At 42.4% G+C, this 11,021-nt stretch overlaps 1 protein-coding gene across 1 annotated transcript in view; it reads left to right on the top strand.

The window, feature by feature from the left end:
* The window catches only part of LOC109959512 (ephrin type-B receptor 4), a 37,337-nt gene extending 29,284 nt beyond the window's left edge, over positions 1–8,053 (top strand). Inside the window, exons 12-17 of the mRNA XM_020598943.1 lie at positions 2,275–2,522; positions 2,632–2,847; positions 3,267–3,416; positions 3,713–3,906; positions 4,363–4,521; positions 5,434–8,053. Of these exons, the coding sequence (XP_020454599.1) occupies positions 2,275–2,522; positions 2,632–2,847; positions 3,267–3,416; positions 3,713–3,906; positions 4,363–4,521; positions 5,434–5,542 (1,076 nt within the window). The 3' untranslated portion in view covers positions 5,543–8,053. The remainder of the gene's footprint in view (positions 1–2,274; positions 2,523–2,631; positions 2,848–3,266; positions 3,417–3,712; positions 3,907–4,362; positions 4,522–5,433) is intronic.
* The last annotated feature ends 2,968 nt before the right edge of the window (positions 8,054–11,021 follow it).

Here is an 11,021-nt window from a genome sequence, read left to right as displayed (position 1 = left end):
CATGCTCAGCATTCTTCTCCTGGATATACTCTGCATCGCTCTTTTGCATATGGCTAAACCATCTCAGTCTTGCCTCTCTCACTTTTGTCTCCAAACCATCTGACCTGCACTGTCCCTCGAATGTACTAATTTCTAACCCTGTCCATGCTCATCTCTTCCAACATAAATCGCAGCATCTTATAATCAGCACCAGCATCTCCAAACCATACAGCAGAGCTGGTTTCACTACTGTATTGTAAATGTTCTTTCACTCTTTCAGATACTCTTCCATCACAAATCACTCCTGCTGCTCTTCTTCACCCACTCCACTCTGCTTGCTCTCTCTTCCTCACTTCTCTACCACACTCTCCATTACTTTGATTTAGGGGTGGGTTCCAATAGCTGGTTCTATTTTGAATCCAGTTCTAAGTTGTTGAAATATCCAGCTTCCCCACCAAGTCTTTGTCTTCTTTCCTGTGTCTAATGTTACACCAAGTACCTTCTTAGCTGCCTATCTCACCACTTTGGCAGTAGTTTCATGGTCGTCAGGCACCTCTTTACCCCGCCCATTGTCTGTCTCTCCTCTTATTTGAATTTTACACAGCAGTCTACCTCCTTCACCATCTGGTCCTTTGTTCAGGTCTGACTCTCATCCTCACCTCCAGAGTCATTCTACTAGTTACACCATCCCCTGGCACCACCTTACACTCTCTCATCATTTTCAGGTTGCATCTCCTGCATGGGACTTAATCCACCTGTGTGCACCTTCCTCCGCTCTGATAAGTCACCCTGTGCTCCTCTTTCTTCTTAAAATATGTATTCACCACTGCCATTTTCATCCTTTTTGTGAAATCTACCACCTTCTGCCCTTCCACATTCGTTTTCTCGGCACCGTACCTATCCATCACTCCCTTATCAACTCTGTTCCCTTCACCAACATGCCCGCTGAAGTCTGTACAGTTACCACTTTTTATTCCTTGGGTACACCATCTAATCTAACTCTCCAGAAATCCTCTTTCTCTTCCATCTGACACATGACTTGCAGGGCATATGCACTGATGACATTTATCATCACCTCTTCAATTTTCATTTTAACACTCATCACTGTCACACTCTTTTCACCCCCTAATGCACTCTTTCATCGGGATTACCCCTACACCATTTCTTTTCCCATTCACACCAGGGTAGAACAGTTTGAACCCACGTCCAATGCTGCTGGCCTCACTCCCCTTTTGCTTAATCTCTTTTACACACAGTACGTCTTCCTTTCTCCTCTTCATCATATCAGCCAGCTCTCTTCCTTTGTCAGACACATTTAAAGTTCCAACTCTCACCTCCACACTCTTACCCTTCCTCCTGTCCTGCTTTTCTCTGGACATGCTTTCCTCCTCTTCTTCTCCCCCTTCACCCAACAATAGTGTTGCAGTCCGGTTCTTTTTACCATGCTAACTCTGAGAGACGAGGCAGTCCAAGTAGCTTCAAAACAGTGCTGATTTATTCAATGAACACAGGTAAAAATTAACATTACACGCTCAGGTATCTTGCACCTCCAACATGCACGCAGGCAGCTGAAAGATGAAAGACCCCGAACCCAACAGGCCTAATACATTATATCACTTCGGGCTAATCCCATGCTAACAGGAGACGCCAAGCCACAGCGTCTCTCAGGGACAGCTTTGCAGCTGGTTATAGCAGTAGCCAAAACATGAGGAAAAATCAATGTGTCAATGTGTGTGTTTGTTGATTAAGTGGTGTGTAGCTAAAGACATTCTAACACAACCTCTAGTGACATGTCATGACATTAAACATAAGAACATATTATGGCTATGGCTACAGTTATACACATCATAATAATAATATTAAACATCCTGTCTGCTGACAGTCATCAACTCTTCTCTCTAGTTATCCTTGACCATAAGCAACCTGCAGTAACTCATGAAAATGAGTAAGCAATTAACAGCCTGAGCTAGACATCCTGTCTACTCTAAAACATTTCTAATACATAAAGTATCTGACCAATATCTATCTAGCTGACTAAAAATACCTAACAATAGCATAGTTCCTACCCTGCTGGTCAACAGCACCAGGGACGACTGTTGGTAACTCGGGTCTCAACCCAATCGGTATGAAAACCTAGTATATGATCTGCATACTTGATTTTGGTGACATTTTATGCAGGATGCCCTTCCTGATGCAACCCTCCCCATTTTATCTAGCCTTGGGACCGGCGTCAACAGTGCACTAGTTTGTGGTGTGTTCACCTCTAAGGTGTGTTTATGTGTCTGTGTGCTGCAGGAGAGTTTGGGGAGGTGTGTCGGGGACGGCTGAGGATCCCCGGGAAAAAAGAAAACTACGTAGCAATAAAGACGCTAAAAGGAGGCTACACTGAGAAGCAGAGACGGGACTTCCTGTCTGAGGCGTCCATCATGGGCCAGTTCCAGCACCCCAACATCATCCACCTGGAGGGGATCATCACAGCGAGCTGTCCTGTCATGATCCTCACAGAGTTTATGGAGAACGGAGCTCTGGACTCTTTTCTCCGGGTCAGTTTGTGAGATGATGAACATACAAAGAAACACATTTGTGTTTCATTCACAGTGAAAGATATCGTGTCTTCTCTCACTCAAACTGAAGTGTTTCTCACCTCCATAGCTGAACGACAGCCAGTTCACACCCATCCAGCTGGTGGGTATGCTGCGTGGCATTGCATCCGGCATGAAGTACCTGGCGGAGATGAGCTACGTCCACCGAGACCTGGCTGCCCGCAACATCCTGATTAACAGCAACCTAGTATGTAAGGTGTCCGACTTTGGTTTGTCACGCTTCCTGCAGGAGAACTCCTCTGACCCGACCTACACCAGCTCTCTGGTGAGACGACAGTCCTCTTATTATGACATTCATCTACAGTATTTCTGCCTGTAGGATGGTATTCATACATCTGTATATGAACAGAAGTCATCCAAAACTTTATTTTTAACACTCTAGCATGTGAATGGGAGATCAGGAGACAGTGATTTTTATATTTTCTTGTTCAGTTTTAATTTTAATCCATAAGACTGATGTGCATATTGCATAATGTTAAACAATTTTATTTATTCTAACACTGTAGTTGTATATTTGTTGAAATATATGGAGTGTACATGTATGGCATTTTAACAAACAGAGCACTTTATAATCTTATTTAAAGCAAATTCATTATTTTGCTGCAGTAACTTAAGTTATTAGTTTACTTTCCTGTCTAACCCCGTTTAAGTTTTGGAGTGTTGACTATTTTCTTTACTGTGCAGGGAGGAAAAATCCCGATTCGCTGGACAGCACCGGAGGCGATAGCCTTCAGAAAGTTTACCTCAGCCTCAGATGTGTGGAGCTATGGCATTGTCATGTGGGAGGTTATGTCTTTCGGAGAGAGACCATACTGGGACATGAGCAACCAGGATGTAAGTTTAAACAAAAAGCCATGTTGGGCAAATTTTGACAATGATTTTTAAGGTTTTGTTAAGCACAGCATGAAGCTGAGCTTTTCCAAAACAACAGTTGATTGAAAAGCAGCTGAATCATGAGATTGCCAGGCAGCTGTCGTACAGTGCTAATTTAAGTTCAGGCTTTTCTGCCTTCTTCTTGTTCTGTATAGTTTATTTTTTCTTTACTTATCTTTTAGCCCTCCAAGCACCTCAGTATTGATTTAAATACCATTCAATTAATGCAATGGTTTGATCTTCTTTCTTCCTATCAGGTAATCAATGCCATTGAGCAGGACTACCGGCTGCCCCCGCCTCCTGACTGCCCCACCCACCTGCACCAGCTAATGTTGGACTGCTGGCAGAAGGACCGCTCAGTGCGCCCTCGCTTCGCCGACCTGGTCAGCGCTCTGGACAAGCTGATCCGCAACCCTGCGTCACTGAAAATAGTGGCTCAAGAAGGAGCAGGGTGAGAACGCATGTGTGTGTTGGTGATTGACACTAAACCTGCCTGAAAAAGTCACAATAGCAGGAAATGTGGAGCTCGAGAGTGAACATAAAAAAGAAACCAGGTCTACCCTTTTATAATGTCTCTTCTTCATGTCCATTTGGAGTTCTGACAGTCACAGGACACCCTCCTGCTGCCCAGTCTTATGTACCGCCTTTATGTCCTGCTGTGACCTGTCAGCCACTTGCTGTGCCCATTTCCCTTCCTCCGCATTCTGCCTGTCAGCTGGCAGCATACAGCATAGGACACTCCACCCCTGACAAATCCCATTGTTTGTCCCTGTCAGTCACTCGGCCTCAGATTATACCTCTGCATGTCAGCTGGAATGTTGCTGCAGGATACATATAAGCACCTCACTGTTGTTTTGGTGACAGTGTGTGTAAATTGCTTCTTTGTTTCTCGACTCTGTCCCCCCAGGCCATCCTATCCCCTGCTGGACCAGCGTGCACCTTTAGCCCTCTCGTCGTGTGCTTCAGTGGGGGAGTGGCTGAGGGCCATTAAGATGGAACGCTACGAAGACAGCTTCCTGCAGGCTGGCTTCAACTCAGTGGACCAGCTGGCCCAGATCACCACACAGTCAGTCTCTGTCTCCAGTTTTTTTTTTTTTTTTTTTTTATCTAAATTGATACTTATCTCTGGAGGAACAGTTTCACTTTTCAGTCAGCACCTCTTGGCCACAAGGTCAGAGAGTTGCCTTGCTTTCACTAGTGACATTTGCAAGCAGGCTAAATAGCTTCTTGAAAGGTTATGACCATTGTTTTCTGACGTTCAGGCTGATACTGTTTGGACAGTGAACATTTTTTGTTCTTCAAGCTTTGTGCTTCTACACATTCAGTTTAAAATTAAGTAATGGATACTACAATAAAATGCCAAGTCTCTGCTTTAATTTAAGTAGGTTTATGTCAGTATAGAAAGATGTGTGTGGGGAGATACACTATGTCCTTTTTAAAACATATTACCCAAATTGCAAGTGTTTCAAAGTAATTGGACACTTTACAATCAAATAGTTCCTGGGCAGCTGTGTGGTGTTTTAACATTAGTATATGCACAACACAGTAATTTACATTACAGTTATGTGTCAAGTCAAGAATGCTCGCTAGGATGCAGACAGACGGTACGTTTCCTTGTCAGCGATCAAGGGAAGACTTCATGACCTCTTTAGTTTGAACTCGTGCATCTATCCAGTTACCTTTAAACTCCAGAACTCTGGCCACTACAGTATGTGTTATCTCCCAGACAGCTCTTTAGCTGAGACTTGGAACTTTAGTGTAGTATCCATTATTTTATTTCAAATTAAATGGGCTGAGGTACAGTGCCTGAAGAACAAAACATTTATAACTCTATCTAAATACTTACAGACTAGATTGTAGCTATTAAAGACTAGAAAGAAAATGGGATCCCTGAAATGGTATTTTTGTTCATCACGTCCTATGATGAATCTTTTTGGTTTTTCCTCTCTGATTAGTGATTTCTTTTTTCTGTTTTCAGGGATCTGCTGCACATGGGAGTGACGTTGGCCGGGCATCAGAGGAAAATCCTTTCTAGCATCCAGACAATGACCTTTCGGAACAAGAGCACCGCGGCTGTGACCTTCTAGCATTCCTGTCTCCTAACCTGACCACCAGCACACAGGTGTAGCCATGTACTGAGAGCACTCTGGATTCTCTCCTGTGACCCACTTTGAACACAGACTCCAAGAGAGATTGGCAGAATTCATTCATGACGAGGGGAAAAAAAGCTAAAAAATCTGCATCTAAAGACAATTTTCCCACCAGGATGTGAGTCATCCAGACTCTTGTGAGTCCCAGTCACCCACAGTGACCAGGGTGTGAAACGGATGTGAAGACTGGCTCATTTTTACAGTTTATGATCAGTGTTTTTATACTTTCCAGAGGTGAACACCCCAGAGTTTACAGCATTTCTGTAGTATTATGGTGTTTTTGAAAACTGGCATTTGACAGGTTGTTGTCCCAAGAAAAAGTAACTTCACCAAATGAGACCAAAAGAAATACCAGTGCCAATCAAAAAAAGTTTTTTTTACATGTTATTGTGTAATTATAAACAAGAACTGCTTTTACCCTGGGTGTCATGCATTAATCCATCTGGATTACATTACTAAATAGATACCTTCCACATCAAGACCCGACATGTTCAACTGTTGGATTTGACTTATTTTTCCATTTGATTTCATCATTACCTCCTCTTTACTCAGGTGTGATGTGTAATGCAGACTTTGGAGAGCGCTTTACTCATCCTAATCAGACTTATCTTCCACTGTCTGGCTCTCCCCTCCCCAGCTTAGCAATGTGTGTGGAGCGGAGAAACACAGAGACATATCAGCACTTTTGTCATATCAAGGTGAATTGTAATGTTCAGTACCTCCATGTGTTTCTATTGGAATGTTGTTAGTTATTTCTACTGCCTGTGCTCCTGCCGGCAGCTCAGTGTAATTATAATCCAAGTGAACAAGGACCAAGTGGACTCAGAGACCAGAACAGACTGTAGAATTGGTTTACTTTATAGAAATTTACCAAGGAAGCAATCTGGCCTCGGATGTGTTTTAAATGATGTAAACTAAAATTTCCTGGTGTAGTTTTCATTTTCTTATTTTGTATTCATTTTTCCCTAATCTTCCAGTGCCATTCAGTTGTCTTAGTGAATTTCAATGCCAGTTTTATAAATCAGAAATCTGTCACAAGTGATTACATTTTGTAAGATTTAAACCTTAACCTTAAAGGGTTACTTTGACATTTTGGAGTTCAATTTAATCTTCTTTCATTTCTTTGTTGTGTAGCTTTCGCCCTAAAGTTAGACAAAAATGGTGCTAACAGACTATCTTGCAGCCAGCAGTAACCATAGCTTTCAGAACGAAATGCTAACCACATTGTTGAGCTGCCGTTTGATTAGCAAAGCCCCCACCCCACCCAAATTAGTGGATTATTTTCCTTAAACGGATGCTGGTTGTGTGGTCTGAGAGATGTTTCTGCTTTTGGCCCAAAGCTACACAAAGCTAGTTTGTTCATTTTTCAGAGGAAAACCTGCTAACAGGCTAGCTGCAGTGAGCAGCATCCAATGGTGTCAGAGTGGAATGCTAACAACACTGCTGAGCTCCTGTTTGATGAGCAGTGCAGCCACATTATTACAAGTGCTTGTTGATGGAGAATAACAGACTGGAGTTCAAAATGTCAAAGTATTGCTCAAAGACTTTGCATCTGCTCAAGGATAATACCAGCCTTTTTGACATTTAGGTCATGTATAATTGTCCCCAGCTAGCTCAGAGACCTGCAGTCAATCAGGAAAATGGAGCTTAAACAGCTACTCAGACACTTGCATACAAACAGCTATGCTGAATACAAAGTGGTTTTCCTTTTGTGCCATAGTAAAGTGATTCTTCTTTATGCTTTATAGTGTTTTTTTTTAATGTTTAGATGATAATTTGATTCTTTTTTTCACAAGGAGCTGATTTTTGCTAATAGCTCCTCAGATATTTACATTGCATTTCTATAATATCATTTTCTAGGGTTTCCAGAGGTTTAAAGTGCAATTTACACACAGTCCATTCAGATGTGATAAATAACATGCATTCAAATGGCTAATGCACACCAAATATGAGTTCTGAAGGCGGGGTTCTCTTGAGCAAGGCCAAATGTGGTGAAATGTGGCCCTTTCCCAACATAAAGTTTATTTTAGGCCTTAGACAAAAACACTGGTATTGCCATGCAAGAGTCCACGAGATTCCTTTAAGGATTATGGGAAAAGTGGTCTTCATATTGAAGATCTCAATAATCACCTTTGAGATAATGATTCAGTATGTTTTGAATACCGTGCTGTGTGTAGGCTAATCTGTATTCAGTATTCATAATAAAGATACACAGCAGTGTTTACCATGAAGGGCTGATTTCTCAGCTTATTAAAATGTCAGATGGCCTCTGTAGATGTTTGGTCTTATCACAGTAATTCATACCTCAGGTGGAAGATGTGGACGTCATCTTATAGACGTCATAGGACGTCCCCGTCTGACCTGAAAATGCAATCCCACGCAATTTACCTGTGTTCAGTCTGATGGCTGTTCTGTCCACGTTGCCCTGGTGACTTATGTCCTGAATTCAGAGCAAATTTAAACAACAAAGAAGCTCCACCATTACCAAAACACACTGATGTTTCTCCAATGGCTTGAGCCTTTTTTTCCTCTAATTGAGTTTTAATGCAGTGCTCACAGATGCAAACAAAATAAATGGCTCTAATTGTCTTATTTTAAATCTTTTGGTTAGATAATTCTTTAGCTGTCTCAGATCATAGCATATGTGCAAGTAAAAAACGTCTGACTGGGTATTTTTCTGCCATCTCTGTGGTTCTTGTGGAAAACATGCCTTTCATCTATCGCCCTGATTTTAATAATGAGAGAGAAACAGGAGACTGCAGCGGAGAGAATCGAGTCTCACTCCTGCTGCATTTTACCCACTTTGCCATCTTGCAGCCTTTCCTCTTGCCTTCTGTTTCTCCAGAGAGCTTTTACCCCTGAGGGCTCTAAGCTTGTCCTCTCCTGTGTTTCCCTTCCTGGTCCTCACCCCTTTTAATCATGAAGAGATGTTCTTTTCTTCTTCTGTGCCTCGGGCTGAGAGCAGCTTATAGCACAGCATAGGCTTAAACCCTCTCTCTCCCTCTCTCTCACTCACTCACTCACACACACACACACACTTTTCTCTCTCTCCTATCTCCAGACCTACCTTATAACCAGGCGAAGCTGCCAGGGCTTCAAGAAGTGGTTAGGTCCATTGATTAATATACTTTGATTATCTCTGTGTTACTGACTCATTCTTCTTGTTCTATTGCTCTAGTGTGGCCCACAAAGTGCAGAGCTGTGCAAGTGAAGCTTCCATGTAGTGGAGATAAATAACAATGACTGACTATTGTAAGCTATTTTTTTTTTGCCATACACTGTGTTTTTGGTGTGTGTGAATCTCTGTGTCGGAGTGATTCACTGCTTGAAAAACAGACATGGGCATTCACCTCTGGTTTCTACATCTGTCGGTGCTTTCATTGACCCTTGACCCCGCACAGAATCTCAGCTTTGTCTGTGTATCTGAATGTCCATTCATCGAAGCTGCAGAGAGTGGACCAGGCTGACCAGGTTTTAGCATTCAGTGGATTGTGTCATTCCTCTTGCATTCCTGTGCGCATTCAAGTGTGGAGAGTGTGCATGGGTGGGAGGTAGTGCCGGGATGGGGGATGAGCAGTGGGACAGGTACATATGTGTTTGAAAGCAAGGGGGCAGGGAGGGAGATGATCTGAAATGGTTTCACTCTGTCTGGAGCAGTAAACAGCACAGGAAAGAAAAGAAACCAAAGTATCCTGAGCTACAGCCTCTAGCATGGGTCGAGCTCCCAATACACTACATCTTACAGTTTCCATTATGCAACTCTATAGCATTGTTTCATTAGACCCTTCCCGCCTCCTAAACTTCTTCTCATCTCGGGTTTGTACTGCAGGCTTTCTGTCCCATGCCCTAGATGAGATAACCCTGATGACATCATAAGGGGTTATCTCTTAAAGCACTGGAAAGCTTCCTCCAGGGTCACTGAGGACACACATTTCTGACACTGGAATTTGAGGGGCTTGTGTTCAGCGTTTAATGATTGGCCATTTGTTTGAAGATGAGAAAATGAGCAGGGTTTGAACTTCTCTCTCAGGCTCTCTATTTTTTTACAAAGGTCTTTGCATAACTACTTTTGTTTGTTTGAACAAACAAGTACAACACGATTAATGCGAATGTTGGAAAAAAAAAAACAGTCTTTCAGGTGGCTTTTCACCCTGCATCTGAGGCAGACTGCCCCTTTAATATTTAATCAATCTTTTGTAAACCACTGATTTGATTTTTGAATCTGCAGAACTGTTTAGTTCTTTAGTTTTTGACTCACCAGCTGAAGCTTCCTACTCCCCCATCCAGGTCCCAGATTTCCTCACTTTACAATAAATTTGATTGTAATACTCTATTTCTTAGCAAATCCACAAGGAAGCCAAGCTAAGATTATTTCTCACCTGTGCACGCAGTGTGATTTTAGTGAAAGATGGTGGGTGCATTGCTCGGCAGAACGCTCATGCTCTGTTTTGTATTAAATCGGATCACTGGGAAAGTTGTCAGTCCCGCTGTTTTACAGCATATCTGTTGACTTTGCAGGAGTCCGCGCCAGGGCCACTGCTGTAAATAAGAGTTTGTTCTTAGCTTACCCACCTGGTCAAATAAAGGTTGTAAGAATTTAATGACATGTTCGTGCTGCAGTGCAGTTTGATGTGGAATCAGTCTTGTACTTGTCATCATGAACCTAATCCAGTTAATCACTGTAAACCTTTAGATGACAGGCCCCTGCTGCGTTCACAGTGTTGTTGTTATTTGCTGAAGCAGCAGAGTATTCAAATATTATCATACAGTATTATCTACTTCCAGGCTGTCAACTTAACAAATAATTTATTTTTGTGTAATCTTAATTTATTATTAATTTCCAAGATGCAAATGAAAAATATATTTGGCAACAGTTATAGATTCATCCTGCTCCCTTGTGCATCTGTAAATAAATAAATAAAAATTGATTATTCATAAAGCCAAGCACTTTGCAGGTACGTGTTATGGCTCCAAATCGGCCATAAGTCACATATATAGCTAGTATTCACTTCTCAAAGAACAGATCGTACAGGTGTTAGGATGAAGAATGTGAACATGAACATGAGCACCTTCAGGACAAGGTCCCTTCCAAGGCTTTTGTAGGTTCTCACTCTGTCTCAGCTTTCAGTACACACACAGCAGCCATCCATCTCTCCTGCGGTGCTGTTTTGTCTTCTATTCCGCCAAGACATGCTTGTTGCCTTGTGTGAGGAAATGAAAGGAGTGTAACCTTCCCGCTTCTTATCCTCTCTGCGTGAATCCCCCCATACTCTGAAACCCAATCTACATGCAATTAAAAGTAGGGGAGAAACTATCAAATTGCTCTAAAAGTTCAAACGCAGAGAGGCTTTGTGTGACAAAGGGGATTGTGTGTGTGTGTGTGGTGTATGTCTGAAGTGGAGGGGGGGGGGGGGGA

The sequence above is a fragment of the Monopterus albus genome, unplaced genomic scaffold (assembly GCF_001952655.1).
Source record: "Monopterus albus unplaced genomic scaffold, M_albus_1.0 scaffold39.1, whole genome shotgun sequence".
NCBI lineage: Eukaryota > Metazoa > Chordata > Actinopteri > Synbranchiformes > Synbranchidae > Monopterus > Monopterus albus.
Note: the sequence above shows the minus strand (reverse complement) of the source record. Positions and strands in the feature narration are given on the sequence as shown.